This window comes from Rhamphochromis longiceps, linkage group LG4 (assembly GCF_057381845.1).
Source record: "Rhamphochromis longiceps isolate RC_006_pf linkage group LG4, R_longiceps_female_GT1.1, whole genome shotgun sequence".
NCBI classification, from domain to species: Eukaryota; Metazoa; Chordata; class Actinopteri; order Cichliformes; family Cichlidae; genus Rhamphochromis; species Rhamphochromis longiceps.
The window spans coordinates 2,689,237-2,710,230 of record NC_140560.1 but is presented as its reverse complement, the minus strand read 5'-3'; the positions used below and the strand labels follow the sequence as shown (position 1 = coordinate 2,710,230).

General features: G+C 44.0%; 1 protein-coding gene across 4 annotated transcripts in view; it reads right to left on the bottom strand.

Moving 5' to 3' along the window:
* The window catches only part of mettl22 (methyltransferase 22, Kin17 lysine), a 29,159-nt gene extending 26,562 nt beyond the window's left edge, over window positions 1–2,597 (bottom strand). The window contains exons 1-2 of one of the 4 annotated variants that reach the window (XM_085402880.1): window positions 1,412–2,597; window positions 196–348 (exon numbers count right to left, since the gene is read on the bottom strand). In XM_085402880.1, coding sequence (XP_085259006.1) covers window positions 196–301 — 106 coding nt within the window. In that variant the 5' untranslated portion in view covers window positions 302–348; window positions 1,412–2,597. Of the gene's footprint in view, window positions 1–195; window positions 349–810 lie in introns of all 4 variants that reach the window. The other 3 variants (XM_085402877.1, XM_085402878.1, XM_085402876.1) reach the window with 3 other exon arrangements.
* Between the last annotated feature and the right edge of the window lie 18,397 nt (window positions 2,598–20,994).

Sequence of the window (20,994 nt, the reverse complement as noted above, 5' to 3'; positions counted from 1 at the left end):
AAAATCACTCCAAACACTTTCATAATAGTTGTCATGTTTTCTTTTTGTGATTGTTTTTCACTAATTATAAAAAATCAGAATGAGCTGAAACTTCTGGGAGAACAAAAACAAAGTTTAACAGGAAACGTATTCTTAGTCACAACAACCTACAGCTTCAGTATTATGACGCTGTGACAGTGACATCATTATACACACCAGGTTGACCAACGTTGTTGAGGTGTGTCATAAGGTGGCGTCCACCGGGACGGAGCATGTGAACATCTGACAGCACAGTCTCATGATGGAAACTGATTTCCTGCATGGATGATCAAATCTAATGCTGGAACTGAAGATCAGTCACCTGCTCACCTGAAAGAAGCGCGAGTTTAGAGACAAAGCAGGGTTAACAGGCTCTGGTTAACTCGGACAGGGAAACTGAGCCGAGCCAGTGTTGCCAACTTAGCGACTTTTTTTTTCCAAAAAGCGACTAGCGACAAATCTGGCGACTTTTTCTGGTGTTCTTGGAGACTTATTTATGACGACTTTTTGATGTGAAAGGGCGTGTTGCTCTTACTCTCAACAAGCAGCGGGTGCTGCCGTGGGCACCTCACCCGTGCTAAAGCGCTCACGGGCGGAGGATAGTCCTCCCCCCGCTGCAGGAGATGTTCACATCTGTGAGTCCGAACTGCAAATGATGTCACTTTTGCCGGTCCAAACCCGGATAGAGGATCAGGGTTGGAATTGTGGCATTAAAAAACAATAATTGCTAAAAGAAATTTAATTTGTAGTTTTAAATAAATTCTAACTGCATTTAGGACGTTTTTTACTCACTTTGTCTCTTCCACGATGTTATTTCTCTCTCCAACAGCGTGGGTTACAAATACATTAGCATGACCAATTATACAAATTAGGTGATGACGTCATTTAGCGACTAGTAGCGACTTTTTGGACAGCCAATAGCGATTTTCCTTACGGAGGAGTTGGCAACACTGAGCCGAGCCCCACAGCAGCCGTTCAAACCTAATCAAATGTAGCTGGCATGCTCACGGCAGCCGAGGGTGGACACTACTGACAGGCAGCTTTCTCACAGAGTGAACAGAACCAGAGAGACTGAGGTTCAAACTTAATGCTTTGCATTGACAGCATTAACGCTTATACGTCATCCAGCAGCGGCACATGACTGCTGAGGTGGAGGGGACCAGGCCACGCTGCCCACGGTCACACTGGGAAAGATGGAGATCACGTAAAGAAACGTGATGAAGAGGCCTGCCGATGACTACAAACGGGCATAACATTAGGACGTCACGTACAGCAGCTGTTGAGAGGCGAGCTCAACCCGAGAACTGGATCCCTGCTGTCTGGACACGGCACATCTAAAATACATTTACTTTATTTATTTTTTTAAAAATGGGGAGGGGTGACGTTAACTCACCAGCAGCGACGCTGTGCTAAACGGCCACGACAGTTGACCCGGATGGAAACCCTCCCCCGCGCCTGCAGCGCCATCTGCTGTTTCTATACTGTCGTTTCTGTTTGTGCGTGTAAAATAATTGTTGCAAGAACAAATGTTGCATTTTGAGGGGGAAATTATTTTGAGCAAACAAAACTCATTACTGCGTCCAAGAAATGCCTTTCAGTGTTTGCTATGATTCACACACACACACACACACACACACACACACACACACACACACACACACACACACACACACACACACAGAGAGAGTCCCTGTCACTCAGTCGTTGGCGTTTGTTCTTGCTCAGATCTCTGCAGACTAGGGTTGCCAACCGTCCCTTAAAATACGGAATCGTCCCGTATTTCGAAACAAAAGTACACGTCCCGTATTGAGCTAATAAGGGACGCACTTTGTCCCGTAATACAGTGAGAATCAAAAGTAGTCTATAAATGTTTATGGAATTAACACTTTGTTTGAAAACATAATTCCCAGCCCCTCTCCTGCTTTGTGACCAATGAGCTGACAGCACACTTATGACAATTCGAGTATGACAATTCATATTACCGCTCATCTCATTGGTCGAGGAAAGGTCGCTTACGGAGAAAATACCGGAAGACAACAGATGACCACAACAAGAAGCATGGCCAACAGGGGAACAAACGCCGACACTGCGGTGCAAGTCTCGGATGACAGTACATCTAAAGCTGGGCAAACACTGTGCGATTTTTTCAGTCACGTTATTCAGCTCCTGCTCAAACTGCACGATTGACTCGCAGGGGTTAGAAGTTGGTAGGTCACGATGCAGGTCTCACACTATACGGCCCGATGCTCTGATGCGACCTGAGTGCTCACACTGTGCCTCCATAACATGAAGGTTATAACAGAAAATCTGTCGCTCGCTCTCCCTCTCTGTCTTTCACTCACACAGACACACCACCACCATCAACTTTGCTAAATTGCTAATGAAAAACATGATCAGGCAGCTGTGATTGAGCAGCAGTGTAGATCCAACTATTTTCACGGTTGTTGTGGTCGTGATAATTTTGTGAGGCCACATCGAAAAGGCTCGGATGAGCTTTTCAAAGTTCTACAAGTTGTGCCTCCATCGCTTGTGTCCAGATCACACGCTGCACAGCCGTGCTGCGCCGTCTTTTTCACCAACGTTTACGTGTTTGCGCATGAGCAGTGTGAGCGGCTGTGGTGAGACCCTCACGAGCGATTGATGATCGGGAGCTGGTCGTGAGGTGTTAATCACTTCTCTTTACCCCACGTATACTACACGACGCACGATGAAGGCCAAAATCGGTCCGATCACTCAAAAATCGGCTCAAAATGGGCCAAAAATCGCACAGTGTGAGCCCAGCATTAGAGCAGCAATGTTTGTTCCCCTCAGAGAAAGGGAAGAATGGGAAAAGGAAAACACCTGGCTGGAAAACGTTAATATGGGCATGTGCAGTGAATATCAGCGCTATGTGGCCAGAAGTGTGATAATATAATTTATTTTGTGTAATAAACAACTGCAAGGATAGATGATTACAACAAATTGATGACTAATACATAAAAGTAATACATAGATGAATAATGATGATGAGTTAAGATGCGTAATCATGGGAACAAGCGGGTTTACAAACAGGAGCAGCTGATTAGCATTAGAAAAGCTGAAATAATACCTCAACTGAAGCCAATTGTACTAAATGCACTAAATGTGCAGTGTTACAAGAATGTTTTTCTTTCTATTGTTTTCTATTATTTTAAGTTAAGCAGGACAGAGTGCTTTTAAAGAAAGATTTACTTATATTCTCAAAAGTTAAGCATGACAGGCTTCTGTTTAAGAAGGAGACCTGTTTTACTGTGTTAATGTTGTCATTTTGAGCTAAAAATAAATGGCTAAATGATCATTTGTTTCACATGTGTTCATATCACAAAGAATAGAATATGCATCTACTTAAATCAACTTCAAGTCAAATGGTTAAAAAAATAATTTCACACACAAAAAAAGAGCTAGAAAATTCACCACACTGGGAAGGGTGAAGACAACTGGGTCGCCCGGCCCTGGCCACGAGGTGTCCCTTATTTTTCAGGGAGTTGGCAACCCTACTGCAGACCTGCTCTCAGTGTGTCGCTCCCTCTCTTTAAACAAAGGCACAATAATAACAAGCTGGCTTTAAATTATTAGAACCAACTGCTGAAGCAACCTAAGGGATATATACAAAACAAAAAAGAAACAAAAATCTAAAAGGCAATGCGACTCTTTAATCAGTAGAAGAGCTGGCACAGTAGCTATAAGTGTTTTTGTGTGAGTGTAAGGAAGAGGACTCCCTTACTGCATTTATTTATATTGTATTGTCTGTATAGCACTTTAGAGCACACCTTTCACTTTATTAAAAGCACCTTATCAAGCACTTTATGAGCATTGCACTTTAAGCATGGATTTGCACACAAGAAGTTTAAATATTTATTGACTATTTATTGGGAATTTTAAAATCAGTTGGTGGCCTTGTTTCAGATCCTGCACAGCTGCTCCTCATCAAGGAATGTGGTGGTTGTCTGTCAGGAGAGAAGAATGGTGATTGTGATTAAGGTTTACCAATAAGGAAAACTAATGCAAATGTGTGTGTGAAATCTAGGGATAAAAGTGGTGCAAATAAGTGTTTGTAAGTTAATGATTACTCACCTTTCTTGCCTGTGTCCTCTTCAAGGTGTTTGGGCAAATGTTTCCCCGGGGGTCCAGACACCATTTAAAGGTTCCGGGAGAGACCATGGGTAAAGAGAGTGTGGTGAATCTTTTTGTGCTTGGGTTTCTGGGTTTTTATAATATTGGGTTTTGTGTAACATTAAAGTGTGAAATATTTATTAATATGTAAATGTGAAGATGTATTTATGTATTTATTTATTCTTATTGATATATTGTATACTGTGGTGGAAGGTTGGGATTTAAGAATTTACCTGAGAGTGGAATAATGGTTAAGTCTGTGACAGCTGAACATATTTAAGGCTGCCAGTTGTCATTAGGGGATTTTTTGTGCTGTGAAGAAGCTCGACAAGTTAATTGTTTTAAGGAGAGCCATATAGCAAATAAATACTTTGTTCCACTACACTTGCCTTGGTCTGTCTCACTGTGTTTCCAGCTGCTAAGGGCTGCCCTGTTACAGTGAGTGTGTCAGAGACAGAGCAAGCGTGTCTACGTGACCAAATTATTTATTAAGCTTTAATTGGACTCACACTTTACTGCAGACGTCACCGTTTCAATTCATGTCATCACCGAGGAATAAGTTCAGGAATCCAGTGGAAACAAAATGAAGCATACACATGGACGGGAAGGTTACACATATAGGTCAGCACTAACTACCAAATGATCGAATGTTAGATTGCATGAATGAAGTAATTTGTCTTCTAGCAGTTTTCCTGTTTAAGGGCTTTTATATGTTGTGTCTAACTTGTCTTCAGAAGAATTCAGTCGTAGCTTAAAGATAATTCAAAGACAGCATATTTCTAATGTTTTTCTTAGCATTTCATTAAAAGGAGCAACTTTTTGTACTCCAAAGCAAATACAGCTTCTTGTTTTTACATCAAGTTCCAGGGGAGATTCAAGGATCAGAGGTAGGGATGGGTATCGCTTAGGTTTTATCCGATACCGGTGCCAAACCGGTACTTTTGAGACGGTGCCGGTGCTTAAACGGTGCTCAAACCGGTGCTTAAAGAATGGAGAACACAAAATTGGTCCAAAAACCTCTCATGTTCAGCTGTTTTTTTTTTGTAAAAAGATAACAATGTTAGCCTTTTCTGCAGCTATGGGGCATATATGGTATCACTCTTGGCTGGAAGCAGTGCTTAAACAATGGAAAAAACACAAACTCTGTCCAAGAACCTCTCATGTTTAGCTGTTTTCCACTTTTTCTTTGGTCATTTTAGCCTTTTTGGCCAGGGTGAAGGGAGTATCTGCCATCAAACAAGAAGACAGCTGCATGTAGCTATGACGGTGTTTGCTAGTTCACCTTACATGCATTAATGTAATAACGTGGTTAGCCTACTCAACGTAAATTATACACGAACAACATTAAGCTACTCACGCAGAGAAGAACGGCTGCTGCTGCCATCATCATCCGTCATCCTTTCTGCTACACTGGCAGGGCTAGGGACCAGGACTCTCCTCTTCAGGTTTTTGGGGGATGTTGCTAACTCCGGGTCCGATAACAGGCACCACACCCGCAGTAGATGTGCTCGGTGTGAGGTCTCGCAGCAAGCTATCAAATACGGCGCATTTTTCGGCTTTTAAAAAAAAGCGCTATGCGTCGCCAGGTGTTTCATCAGATTTGAGGTGTTACCTCCTTTGCACAGTATCACCTTAAAGCACTTGTTGCAGGCTGCTGCATATTTTGCTGTGAAGTACAGCCAGACTTTTGACCGCTTCGCCTTGGACATTTTTAATCTGTAGCTCTGCTCTAAAAGAACGTACGTACCTGGACCCGCCTACTATCCTCAGAAACGTAAAATGATTGGCTAGAATTCAAAGTGTATCACATCTCAGGGAAAAAAAGCACCGAAATAAAGCACCGAAATGTGCGCTGCTTTTCGGTCTGGTTACTACCGTTTATGTCAGAACCGGTGCCATCATGGCACCGGATACCGGTACCCATCCCTAATCAGAGGTTTGAGGTGCTGAGCACCCAGAGAGCTGCTCAGCCAGGCAAGATCAACTTTACTCGTCACGATGAGACTTCTTCCCCGTCTCTGTCAGTCCCTGCATCCTTAAATGTCTCCAGTTGTCCCGAGTTCCCTCTGACTGTCTCCTTGGTGCATTTAAACCTGTTCCTCCCTGTCCTCGTCGTCTGTTGTCCTCGTCTCCATTATCAGTCATCATAATTTTAGCATCTCTGTGCAGGTCTGCAAATTTCTTTATTAAATCATAAGATTCTTAAAATCATCAAGTCTCTCTGTGCCTGGGTCCTCGTCACAAAACATGACATCACTGTTTTGTACATTTTAACACAATTTAATCCCACATTTGTGAAAGAAAAGAAAAACACTGTAACAGTCTGTAACAAAACCATCAAATCAAATAAAGGTTATTTAAATGCTGCAAAAGAAGAATGGATTGGAATAAAAAAAATATCCTAACCTTAATTACTGCAGGAGAATAATGAATGATGCTCATAGTGAGTAAAAAGTAAACTGAGTGCATTTTTTGGACAGAGATTCACTTTTAATATGTATGTATAATACAATACAGATACATAAAAATACACTCCAAAAACAGAGTCCTTGAAATGTACAAATGTACAAAATATTGAGAGAAAAATTATAAAAACTGGAGGCAACTTTGCCTATGGTACAATGTATGAAAAGATCTTTACTGCAGATACTACTATGGCTCTGCAGATTTTTTATTTTATTTTAACCTACGTCGCCTCACCTTGAGGTTCGCAAATCTGTCTATCACTTTTTGGTGATCAACTCTCTCAAGCAAGTTAACAGTTTGTTTTGCCTGTCACTGTTCCCTATCTGTTTCCTTATCTGGTTCTCCCTGACCTTGTACTTTCTCCCTGACCTTGTACTTTCTCCCTCTTGGGACTAGAGTTGGATGTCTCGAGACCGGTCTTGGTCTCGAGACCACTTTTACGTGGTCTTGGTCTCGTCTTAGTCTCAACGGACTTTTGTCTTGGTCTTGTCTTGGTCTCGACGTACTTTTGTCTTGGTCTTGTCTTGGTCTCGATGGACTTTGGTCTCGGTCTTGTCTTGGTCTCGCTGTCTCGGTCTTGCTGTCTCAGATCAACATAGTGGTCGGGAGATTTGGAGTCAACAGTATCCATGACACACAACGTAACGTTCGATAATGTATCATGCGCTAAAGCTTTAGCTCTTGTTACGAGTTCAAAATATTGGGGATGGAGACAAGATGAAAAACCAAAAGAACAACACTGGTCCGGTCGGGTTCAGTCAAACAATGATTTTAATGATCACACGCGTGGGAGATGGACACTGTATGCAGACAGCATCAGATCTCACCTCAAAAAACACATCTCAATAGTTTTATGAAATCAGGGTATTAGAACGCCCCTTCATGCGTAATGACAGGTGGAATACAATCAATGTTGACAATTTTGTTTAACACAGAAAAATAACATTGTCTCCTTCCCGAGGCCAGGCACAGCCTCCCACCCGGCTCTTGGAACCAACCGTCCCTGCTGAGACACAACATTGCAGCTACAAGGATTTCCAGTTTGATTAAAATGATCACAATATGCTGCTCTGGCACAAATGTATAATATTAAATGAATATTGTTTAAATGACTACTGCTTAAATGATTATTGTTTAGGTGAACTACCTCTACTTAAACCAAAACAAGAAATATATAACTGAACACAAGATCACAAAAAATAACCTCATATCAGTGTTATGTAAGCGTGTGCGGCCTTCCATGCTCAAAACCTTTCCCCGCCATAGATCAGTTCAGACATAACGCTGACTGTAGCTCTTAACCCTTTATCGGCTTTGAACACAACTCTATAATGAGCAACAAATTGCAATGTGTGTGAGATGATCATGGTTACACCTGCAATGAAAAATCACTTTATTCTGGTACCTGTAAGCAAAAGATTAATCTAACGTTATAACAATCACTGTAATCCAAAGGGTAACGTAAGGTCAAAAACTTCAATAAATGTTTAATGCAAAGCTGATTATATGATTCTAATAAACTAATAATGTCATATTAAAATAATGAATCAAGAAAAGAAAAACATCCCCTTTATTATTCTACAATTCCCTCTGATGACCTCTGGAGAATCCAGAGGTCACAAAACTAACAGTTGTGTCCTTCCCCGGCCTACACATTCACTTCTACATTCATCATGGGCATCATGGACATCGGAGTGATCCCTCTGCGGTCCACTGCCTTCACAAACATACTTTCAAACACTCTTCTGGCACAAGGAATGAGACAACAACAACAAGTAACCATAATACCCACCACAACAGACAAAAAGAGCACGACCGAAACAATGAGCCCCTTCCACCGTCCGAACACTGAGGTCAGCCAGCCTTCTAACGGATTATCAATACCGGAGTGATCATGCATAGTTTCAGAAAGACTCCTTAGGCCCTCCAAGGCCTTTGTCACCGAACTATCTGGAGCAGTGTTGTTTGGAATGAAAGTACAACATTGATCGCCAAACATCGAGCAGACCCCCCCATTTTCCGCCAATAACATATCAAGGGCCATCCTATTCTGCACTCCCATTAACGATGTCGGACCCACCTGCTCCGCCAACCCCTCCATCCCGTCTCTGGTAAGGTTAGAGAGCCTCAGTACATTGTAATGAACATAATTAATCCTATCTACATTCTTGTTTGGGGTCACTGGAAAGAAAGCAGAGATTAGTGGAATATTTTCAAAACCGGCTGCTATCTGATCAGCAAGTTTAAATTCACTTGGAACCCCCCTGGGCACTCCAATGGAGTCAATCCAGGTGGGGGAATTCATCCTAGGGTCTTAGGAATGTGTGCCGAGAATTCCTCTCTTCCTCAAAACATGTCTTTTACGCCTGGCTGCCAATGTGCGTGTATTGTGTTGAGAGATTGTTTTTACCTGATTACCAATTAACATAAGTGGCGCTCCTAGTCTCACCATCGCGCACGTCCCCACGCTCCCAAGAGGAACACGTACCAATAGAGTCCTGTGTCTGCAATAGTAATACAGCCCGCTCCTAGCCCAAGTCCCAATTAGTGTGGATGCATCACTCACATTGTTGGTGGTCCTCCCCGTCCGGGTAACCGAACACCAACTGGGGTCAATGTCCCCCAACTGATATTTAACTTTATCTGTGGAAAACGTAAAACACGTATAATTATCTTTCCTGGGCACAAACGGCCCTGCTCGTGTGAGTTTGTCAATAGGGGGAAATAGACTAGACAACATAGTGCAGTTCCCCATATTCACAGCTCCTCTAGTCATTCGCAACATACAATCATAGCCCCACTGATCATCTGGATGCAGCGGTGCAGGCTCTGTAAATAAACGCGGCCTTGCGGAAGCGCAAGCTACACAATTTGACACTTTTTGTTCTCTAGCATTTTGAGCCATCCAGTCCAGCCAGATGTTACTGTCACTGAACCCGGTGGCGCGTTCAATCAAATCTTGAGGTTTTAACATGCTGTAGTCTACCGACACTACTCGCCGCTCCTTTGGTTCGTGTTCTTCTCGTGCAGCCACCGACGACCCGCTTCCCTCTTGCCCTGTAGAAGATACAACAGAGCCTATAGAATTAGAAATCACGTGAGTTGTCGTTACTTCTCTACCTAACGGCACGGGATTAGTCTTCTCTAGGAAATTAACTTTAATTAGGCTTTTTGGATCCACCCCCGCTGTTTCCACCCCCAAGATTAAATACATAGATTGTTTTCGACGCCAATTCCCCAATGACAAGGTTAACGGATTTTTAGATGTGCTAAAATCCCTCTGAAGTTTAAGCTCATTTTCTGGTCCTGATTCTAACGGTTCCCAATTTTGCCCAGTGTAACCCCTTACCTGATCCCAGTTAAGGCACCAGGTGTCATAAGGCCGATTTCCCCTTTCACAGTGCGTGCTCACTGAATAATCCCAACAGATCCACACATTATATCCCCTCCAGCTGCTGCCGACGTCCTTACAATCAAAGACATCACACAAATCAAACGTAAAGAAAGTTGTGGAGCCGATAACATAATCTAATTCTAAACCACCATATGTGCTGAGACACTCATCCTTTTTACCAGAGACCTCGCGCTTCGCTCTTGCCCGTGGCTTGGAGTCACTAAGGATCACGTGTGGTGTAACTGGTGTATCAAACAATGCTGGGCTGGCATGGCCTCCGTGCTCAGACTGGTTTCCCGGGCTGGTCTGCAACAAATAAATCAAAGAACATATAGCGGTGATTAATACCATGATCAACATCAAGCTTACGATATTTTTGAACATTGTGGTATCTTTTGAAACTTTTCTCTCAACACGAGTGTCTGATTGTGGTGGTATGGTTATATATATATGTGTTTATAGTGTAGCAAAAAGTTCAACGCCCCTGTTTTAGATGCTTAGTTGGGTACCGCTCCTTTTCGTTGGCGCGGCGACCTCCTCCTAGGCTGCTCTTCTTTCTTCGGCCTTCTGGGTGGACTACCAGTCGGCCCGTTGCACAGGTATGAGGGATTATTCTGCCTCTCAATTTCACCTGCGTTGGGTGGAGATTGATCCTTTTCCACCAAGCCCTCATGCGCGGGTGCGCACTGCGTCCAGTGGTACCAGGTGTCGCCTTTCCCCTTCAGTTGGACCGCTGTTGCCGTCCGAGCCGACACCTCATATGGACCCGTCCAGCGAGGTTCCTTCCACTTGCGTTTGATGACTTTCAACCAGACTGCCTTTTCGTCCGGGACCTCTCCTCCTGCTGTGGGCCTTTCACAAGCCACCTGTTTTGTGAAACTGGATACAAGCGCCTTTAACTCGTTCCAGTAATCCGCGTGTGACCGGTTCCCTTTTGTGTCCTGTCCCACCGAGCCCACTGTCCAGGGTGCCGGAAACTGTCTCCCGGTTTGCAACTCGTATGGTGTGAAACCTGTGGATTGATTAACAGAACATCTTATGGTCATCAACGCAACCGGCAGGGCTGCGACCCAATTTAGCCCTGTTTGCGCGCAAATTTTTGCCAATTTGTTTTTCAAATTTAGATTCATTCTTTCTACTTTTCCTTGAGACTGAGGATGATAGACTGTTCCAAATTTGTGCTGGACGCCCAGCATTTTTTCTACTTTTGCCAAATCTTGATTTTTAAAATGGGTTCCATTATCTGATCTGATTCGTTTGGGGAACCCATGACGAGGAATATAATGATTAATTAAACACTTAATGACAGTCTTAGCATCCTCTTTTTTCGTAGCCCACGCCTCTGGCCAGCCGGTCAGAGCGTCTACACACACCAACAAATATCTTACACCACCAGGCCCGGAATCAATCATATCAGTAAAATCAATCACAATCTCCTCTCCCGGCCTCTCAGGGAGCCGAAACTTACCCAACTCCGGTTTGACCGCTGGCTTGGGATTGTGTGCCCCACAGATTAAACACATCCTGGCTTTTTCTCTTATCATTCCTCACAGCTCAGGATGCCACCAATGACACAAGTTCCTCTCCATTTGGGCTATTCCCACGTGGGCCAGTCCGTGGGCCTCATCCACCTTCTGTTTTGCCATTTTGGCTGTCAACACGGGGCGTCCGTCTGGTCCCCTCCATAAATGTCCATCCTGCCAAGCTCCTTTTTTCTTCCACACCCCCTTTTCCTCTGGGGATGCCTCCTCTTGGGCCTGTTTGACTTCCTCAGTCAGGTCAGTAGATATCTCCTCTTCTGGAGTTACCTGTATCATTTGTCTTCGTCCTTTGTAGCCTGCAGCCTCCTTTGCGGCTTCATCTGCTTTCTGGTTTCCTTTTTCCACCATGCTGGTTCCTTGAGTGTGAGCTTTGCATTTTATGATACTCACCTCCTCCGGGTCAGCCAAGGCCTTTTCCAGTTCCTCCATTTCCTGTTTGTGGCAAATGGGTGCATTGGTTGCTGTTCTGAATCCTACTCTTTTCCACTGAGGCAGTTCCACATGAGCTGCTCCAAATGCATATGCTGAGTCGGTGTAGATGTTCACTCTTCTGTTCTTGGCTAGTCTCAAGGCTCAAGCTAGGGCTATCACTTCAGCTCTCTGGGCCGACTGCTGTCCCTCAATCTTTCCTGCCTCTTTGACCTGATACTCTCCTTCTACTCTGCAGACTACCGCATACCCTGCTTTCAGTCCTTCTTCGTCTCTGTGGCAACATCCATCAGTGAACCAGTCCTCAGCTCCAGGTATGGGTTCGGCTTTCGGGTCCTCTCTAATCTTTTCCTCAACCTGTGCTCTTTTGACGCAATCATGTGGTTCCCCTGTTCCCATTAGATCTGCCATGTTAGTTCCTTCATGTGTGAATGTCAAATTTGGGGCCTCTAAGACTTTGCTCAGTCTCTGTTGTGCCCGTGGTGACATACAAAATGCTTGTGAATTCACGTATGCCACTATGCTATGTGTAGTGAGTATTTTTAGTGGGTGGTCTCTCACTACATATGCTGTTTTCTGAATGATTCTGGCAACCCCTGCTGCGTGTTGTGTGCATGTGGGGTGCTTTGCTTCAGTTGGATGTAGTTTTATGCTGACATACATAAGCACATCCCTCCTCCCCCCTTTTTTCTTAAACAACACCCCGTTCACAACGGAGTGTGTTTCAGAAACATCTAAATAAAATGGCTCATCATAATTGGGCGTGGCCAGATCAGAAGCCCTTGACAAATCCTGTTTTACCCCAATAAATGCGGCTTCAGCGTCAGGCGTCCAAGGCAACTCAGCCTTAAGGTTTCGAACGCCAACTTGCTTCATCAGGCCCCTTAAAGGGGCAGTTTTGCCTGCATAGTCTGGAATAAACTGTCTGCTGTAACCTGTCAAACCAAGAAAAGAAAGCATTTCTCTCACAGTTCGCGGTTTCGGGTGTGTTAGAATTTGGTCTCTGTGTGTGTTCATTAGACCCACTGATTTGTGTGCGATTACTCGGCCTAAGAAAGTTACCTCAGGTCGAACTAACTGCAGCTTCTCCTTACTCACTTTAAAGCACGACGAGCGACGCCGCTGTGCAATCCGCTGCTGACGGGGCTGCAATGAGAAGATCATCAACATATTGTATTAATGTACATCCATCAGGCAAACAACATGTTGACAGGGCTTCTTTGAGCACCTGATTGAAAATGCCTGGAGAAAGTGCAAAGCCCTGTGGCAGACGTGTATATCTGAGTTGCTGACCTCTGTATGTGAATGAAAAAATGTCCCTGAGTGACTCATTTAGAGGAAGACAAAAGAATGCATTTGCCAGGTCAATACACGTGAACCACTTCTGGTCACACGTTATAGCTGATAATGCTGTGTATGGGTTTGGCACAGGTGTAGTGGTAGAGAGCAGTATTGCATTAATGGCTCTCAGATCATGTGCCATTCGGTACTTTCCTGAACCCTGTTTTTCCACTGGTAGGATTGGTGTATTCCACAGTGAGTGTGATGACTCTAACACTCCGACCTTTAACAGGCCTTCAATTGTTTCTGTGATTCCTTCCTCTGCTTCAGGTTTGTGTTTATATTGTGGTCTGTTTATTGGTGTGTTTGTCTTAAGCTGGAACAGGACAGGAGAACACTTAGCTAGGCCAACGTCCGTGGGCCCTTTTGACCATAGACTGTCAGGGAGATTTGACAGTTCAGCAACTGCATCAGGATGGTCTACCCTCTCCTGACCATATGTTTTGGGAATTTCTTTATGCTCCAGAATCACTGTATCATTACAGACGCAAGTTATGCGATAAGTTTTGCAATTTGGTGCATAAGACAAGTTTGGAATTTGGGTGCTCTGCCAACCTGTGTCGTCCAGTGCCTGCCTGACCATTGGACCCAGATCCCCCGCTCCATGACCCTGACGGACCGCCAATGTAATGTGAGGAGTCGACTTTTCTCCCACATTGTACCAAGGCAGTTGTTCATCAGTTAATTTCACAGCCGCGGCTACACCTTCTGGTCCAATGTAAATGTTGTGTGTTTGCACATTCCAAGTCTGACCGTCAAGATCAGACTGGAATAAATCACGATAGGTGTCGTCATTATCTTTATCATAAAACAGTGTGACATGGAAAGGGTCGCGCGGAGGGGAGTAAACCGCCAAGCTCATTATCCAGTGTTTCCACAGCTGAAATTGCCTCAGAATGTCTTCTTCGACTAGTCTCCCCCAGTAAATGTCAACATTTTCTCTTTCACAGTCTTGAAGCAGATATTGAGTCTTTGAGTGTGACCCCAGGCACGGGAAACGCTGTTCCCCTGGCAGAGTAACAGATAGTCCATCAGCTGAGCACATGATCGTAGCCCCCAGCTTCACGAGCAGGTCCCTGCCCATGAGATTCACTGGTGCTTGTGATGACACCACGTATTCGTGTTTCAGAGTCTGTTTGCCCAGCTTTGTCAATGCTGGATCAGTCAGCGGCAGATTCATCGGGTTCCCGGAAAAGCCCACAACGTTGACTGTGTGGCAGGATAGTGTTGCACTGTCTGGTGCTGCTTTCAACGTTGAATATGTTGCTCCAGTGTCTACTAGAAAGGGCAACTCTGTACCCTCCACAGACATTAACAGCATGGGGTCTGCCGTCTCCATGCTGTTTGGTCCCTCCGGGCCCCTTCAGTACTGTTCTTCCTCCCAGTCCGCCACTGAATACTGTGCGGCTGGTGCTGCGCTCGGGTTTGGGGCCTGGTATGCTCCCCTGCCCCCATCTCCTGCTCTCGGAACTCCACGTGCCTGAGGTCTGTTGTTTCTTCTTTGATAGCTTTGACGATTTTCTGGGCATTCTCTGCTCCAATGACCTTCCTCTCCACATCTCCAGCAGACATTCCAAGGGGCATTGCTGGGATTCCCTGTGTTACGAGCTCTTTGTACTCCCCCCGCTGAGCCACCACGCCCTCTGTACGATCCACCGGTTCCCCAATTCCCTGTGTTTTGGTACTGCCTTGGTGCATTGACGGGCCGCCTGTCCGTAGTCCAGGGACCTGGGCCACTATCTGACCATTCGGGCCCAGGGCGAGGCTGGGGCCCCACTACCATTATTTTCTTTGCATTCTCTTTTTCTTCTTTCTTTTTCTCCCCGGCTTTGTTTTTGGCTTCTGCCAATTGTAATTTAAGCAAGTACGCTTGATCCTCCTCCAACTCCTTTTTCTGCTTGTTCGCCATGTCCTGCTCCAGCTGCAACCGGTGTGAAACATGTCTTTCCCACTGCACCGAATCTGCCACGGCAAAATCTGGATTTTTCTCTAGATCAGCTATGACCTGGTTGGGCAGCCCTGCCAGCACCGCCGAGCGAAACCAAGCGCGATGTTCACCTTCTCTACCTGGATGAGTCCCTGTTTCTGACAACCACTGATCCTTGGCCTTTTCTAAAAACTCTCTAGGTGTGTTTTGGGGATCCCAAATTATTTTAGGTATAGCACCAGTGTTAGGGGTTGGGTACTTTTCACGTACTGCGTCAGACAAAGCACATTGCACCTCAGGATAAGACAGATCATTTGCATAGCGAGTTGTGCGGGCTATGGCCTCTACGTCTGCTAGCCCACCACCGAGCATACACCTCGCAGTGATAGCTCGAAAATCACCTATCGCAAGCTCCTCCCCCTCTGTTAATCTGCCTAGTTCTCTTAACCACCTCGCTCCTCCTCCAGTTATAGGTGGAAGTTGTTTAACCAATGCCTCCAAATCTCTTACTTTGTATGCGCGGTACACTGGTTGGTTTTTTGTACCCGCCACTAAAGGCAGATTATACTGAGAACACGCCGCTTTTTGTTTTTTGCTCACTGTTTCACTCTGTCCCATTTTACCTTTACCTTTTAAGGTCTTAAAAATGGTCCTCCTCTGTCCCTGCTCACCTTTGACCTGTCTAGATCTAAGATTCCTAAGTGTACTTGGCTCTGACGTGGCTCCTCCTTTTTCTCTGTCTTCGTCGTCGTTCTCCTCCTCTGAAGAGGATGACTCGTTGTCGCCCTCCTCTTCTGATATCCCTTTGTATATCTTGTCCTTCACGGCCTTCAGCGTATTTAATGCTTCCACTAGCCCATGCGGGGCTTCAAGCATCTTTCCAAATACTTCTCCTGCCCAGGTTTCCGCCTTGTCCGCTGTCTTTGAATGTTTTGCCCTGGTGGTCTGGGCCTGTGCTTCTCTCGCCGGTGTTGGCAGCTCGATAAAAGCTGGTTGTGTAATCCCTTCTACCGGTGAGGTCATGTCGTCGTTTGTAGGGGTCCGATGCGCTTCTCCACTCTGGCCTGGCCGCTCCTCTTTTGATGCTTCAGCGCCTGACCTGTTTTCTCTCTGATTTGAATGGGGAGGCGAAGTTGAGCCTTCAGTTGCACCTGAGGCTATCACTCCCCCTCCCTCACTGAGGGACTGACATTTAACTGTCATATGCCCTTCATTGTGGAATACTAGAGGTGCGCTGGTGTATTCAACATCCGCAAGTCCTCCAACTATCACTCCTTTTTGTCCATCTGGGCCATGAACTTGACCTCCCTCAAGGGTCATCATGGGCATGACATAGGATCGTCCTGGAGATAATGTGGCCCAAGGATGTACTTTCGTTGTGTGATATCTGTTAGCATCACCTGGTTTTGGAACCCACTGCTTCATTTGGTCTTCCAGCTTCTTATTTTGCTTTTTGAGTTGTTTCAAAGCCTCCACTATGCACTCCATATCTGCAGTTTCACTTATGTCATCCTCCTCCATCCAGGAAGATGCTCCATTCCACAAAAACATCCACTTGCAGCACTTTGCATGAATTTCCTGCAATTTCTTGATTTGTTGTTTTGCTCTCCAGTTAATTAAACGTCCCTTTGTCTCCTTTTGCAGTTGTTCCAGTTGTTGTTCACATGCCTCTCCTTCTGTTTTGAGCACAAAACTTAAGGCTATTTTGTCATCCAGTCCTCTCTGTTGGGAAGCAATGAGTTTATTTAGCTTAGCTTCCATAGTTTTGCATTCCACTTCAGCTACTTTTGATGATCCAGGGGAAGCTAAACGAATAGCTCTTTTTAGCTGTTCCAGCTGCTCCTTCAGAGGCTTGTAGCCTCTAGACCCACTAGGTGTCGTGCTCGAGCCGTCAGCCATTATCCTAGAACACAGGCTTACCTCCCTTTTTGTGACGTTTTACGGCTCCTCTTCCTGGGTCACCCTGCTACTTCCGCTTGTTAGTTTTCAGTATTACTGTCACTCGTCCAACAGTCAATGTCTCCTTGACCTGCTTGGTAAGACACACAGCGACCCCAGTGTGTCAGAAACTCTACCAAGCTTCTGTCAGGATTTAAATGTAATCACAACTTTTCACTTTCAAAAACAAATGTTATAAAACCATGCACAGCATGTTATCCTTAAGGCACAGAACAATGACACAGCTCAGATGCATTCACACAACCTAATGTTTATTTTCCTAGAAATCGCCTCAAAGCTACATCAAGCTTACTGACATAGCTGTCATAAACACCGTGTTGCTTACTGAGCGAGAGAGCAATGGGCCTGTTAAAACCACACTCCTCAATAATTAGCTTTGTGACTCGCTCTACTTCAATGTCAGAGGATGATCCTCTGATTAATTTCATTTATATCAAACAAATATTCAAAACCTTCTCAAACACACACACATACATACACCATCAGCCAAATGTTTTCAAGCACACAATTGCCTCCTTTGCATCCACCTATCACTTGGAGACGTCTCCACAAATTACTCAATTATTTCCCAAGCAAGCATATCAAAATCGATACCGTCTAGCATAACATAGGCAAAATCAGCCGCATCTGTGGGCTGCCAATTCGGGTTGTTTTCGTTCATGGTTATCTCTTTCAAGCCTCGGAATAGGTAAAGGCAATGTTGTATATAAGCATTTAACTGGTGCATCTCAATCTCAGACCACACTGACATGTCATAAGGTGAGTGACCTTCCTCTGTCAATATACGGCATTGACAGGTTACTTCTACCAAACCCTCCCTCTGTTCAATGTCTATGTAACAAGTCGCAGAATATAACATTGCCATGTTTGCGTGTACTTTATTCAAACAGTGACTTATTAGTGTTGAGTGGGACTGTTTTAATGTGTGGGACACAAATTGTTTTATTTATTTATTGAAAGGGCAGATGTCAAACGGGGATGTTCTAACAAGTCCACTTTATTGCGTGCTCATAAGTTTTTCTGTTGCCTGGGTTGCTCACCCAATGTGATGTGGTTTTTTATTTATTTATTTATTTTAAGGTATCAATTGTGTCACGCTTATTAGTGGCTCATTGATTGCTTACGGCCTATGTCTGAACTCAACTACAGAGGCAGAGCATCATTCCATCCTTTCAGGGTGAAGAACTCCACTTTCTCTGTTGTCAAGGCAGCTCATACATATTTTATTAGCTTCACTGAACAATGTAGGCTTTCTCACATTTAGTAACAAACATTCACAATTTAAATAATTTTTTTTTTTTTTTTTAGCTGTATTCAAATAATTAATGGACAAACAGTAATCTCACTGAATACAGGGAAATTATTACTTGTAAAACCTAATAATTGTTTAATTTCTCAAGCTATGGCTCTAGATCACTTGTGTTATCAGTATGAAATGCTTTAAGATTTATTTAGATTTTGTTTTCAATTAATTTGCGGCAGCTTAGTCTAAATTATAAACACTCCCCTACTCTCAGCATGAACTGTATTAACTCAGTCCTACATGCTTTTTACATTACTTACTCAAAAGACAGTTTCATCTATTCAGCACATATTCTCAACAATGAAACAAAAGCCATTTATATTATCATGACAGCCAAAACCAGCCACTTATTTACAGATCTTCAGCATTACTCATAGCTTATAATCGTAAAACTCAAACACACTCTGAGCAGGAAGTGAAAATGCTCCTTTCTCCTCTTCTCCGCCAGCTCATTTGCATGTTCACACACACGCTCTAAAAATAGCCCTGCAGCAGTGCAGCACTCACGTCACACCCAAAGCTCTATTACTTTAAATTACAAAGACGTCTTATATATATACAAACACTGACAGGCCTGACAGATTAGCACCTAACAAATTTCGACAAATTTACCATAACAGGTCTAACCGAAGAAAGCTACACTTTTTTACGCCCAATTCTCCCAGCATCTGTTACTTCTGGAACAGTTCCTGGTCTAATTTCTAAAGTCCCTAACTCAATTTAACCATGCCCAAAAAAGCACAAAACACCGTTTCCGACGGTGAGGAGTCTCTCTAACTCCTAGCTAATTTCAGGATGCCCCGTACCCCACAGAATAGCCAAACTGAACTAACCCTGTTCGCCGACAGGTCAAAGCCGCGCGTCCACGACTAGGAGGGAGCATAACCTCCAGGCTGCGTGCTTCTTAGCAACTTCTGGTGCCGTCCTATAATAATTTTCGCCTACACAATTTTGTGAGAAATTTATCATAACGGGTCTAACCGAAGAAAGCTAACTTTTTTGTAATCAATTAAACAGCCTCTGTTTCTTCTGGAACAGTCTCTGGCCTAATTTTCTAAAGAACACAAAGCCAATTCCCTACCAAACTACTTGAGACTCTAACTCAATTCCTTGGGACTCTAACCCAGAATTTCCATACTTTTTAACTTCATTTAATATTCTTAACCAACTTTAACTGCATTACACACACACGGATCAAAATCAAAACAGACATCCACCGGCAACTTCAGTGAGTAGACTTTTAATTTAATGCAGCCCAATTTGGCACACTTTGGGAAACAACTCAACAGGCAGTGCCTTACCTTTAGATGTACCCGCGGAGCCCACTCACGTCAGATCCCTGGTTCGTGCCTGTCCGTTCGACAACCTCAGACCGTCCAAACCTCCAACTTCCACCCCAATACCACAGGACGAGCCCCCAAAATGTTACGAGTTCAAAATATTGGGGATGGAGACAAGATGAAAAACAAAAAGAACAACACTGGTCCGGTCGGGTTCAGTCAAACAATGATTTTAATGATCACACGCGTGGGAGATGGACACTGTATGCAGACAGCATCAGATCTCACCTCAAAAAACACATCTCAATAGTTTTATGAAATCAGGGTATTAGAACGCCCCTTCATGCGTAATGACAGGTGGAATACAATCAATGTTGACAATTTTGTTTAACACAGAAAAATAACATTGTCTCCTTCCCGAGGCCAGGCACAGCCTCCCACCCGGCTCTTGGAACCAACCGTCCCCGCTGAGACACAACATTGCAGCTACAAGGATTTCCAGTTTGATTAAAATGATCACAATATGCTGCTCTGGCACAAATGTATAATATTAAATGAATATTGTTTAAATGACTACTGCTTAAATGATTATTGTTTAGGTGAACTACCTCTACTTAAACCAAAACAAGAAATATATAACTGAACACAAGATCACAAAAAATAACCTCATATCAGTGTTATGTAAGCGTGTGCGGCCTTCCATGCTCAAAACCTTTCCCCGCCATAGATCAGTTCAGACATAACGCTGACTGTAGCTCTTAACCCTTTATCGGCTTTGAACACAACTCTATAATGAGCAACAAATTGCAATGTGTGTGAGATGATCATGGTTACACCTGCAATGAAAAATCACTTTATTCTGGTACCTGTAAGCAAAAGATTAATCTAACGTTATAACAATCACTGTAATCCAAAGGGTAACGTAAGGTCAAAAACTTCAATAAATGTTTAATGCAAAGCTGATTATATGATTCTAATAAACTAATAATGTCATATTAAAATAATGAATCAAGAAAAGAAAAACATCCCCTTTATTATTCTACACTCTAAGAGCCGTGCTTAGAGAGCGCTTTGTAGTGAATCAGAATAGTCGACTCCCATTGAGTCACTTAATTTCCTTTCGCTGCTCAGCTCTCACACAGCGACACACAGTGGCTCAGCCACGCTCAAATCCCTCCACATTGTGGTATTTTATTATTTCGCCT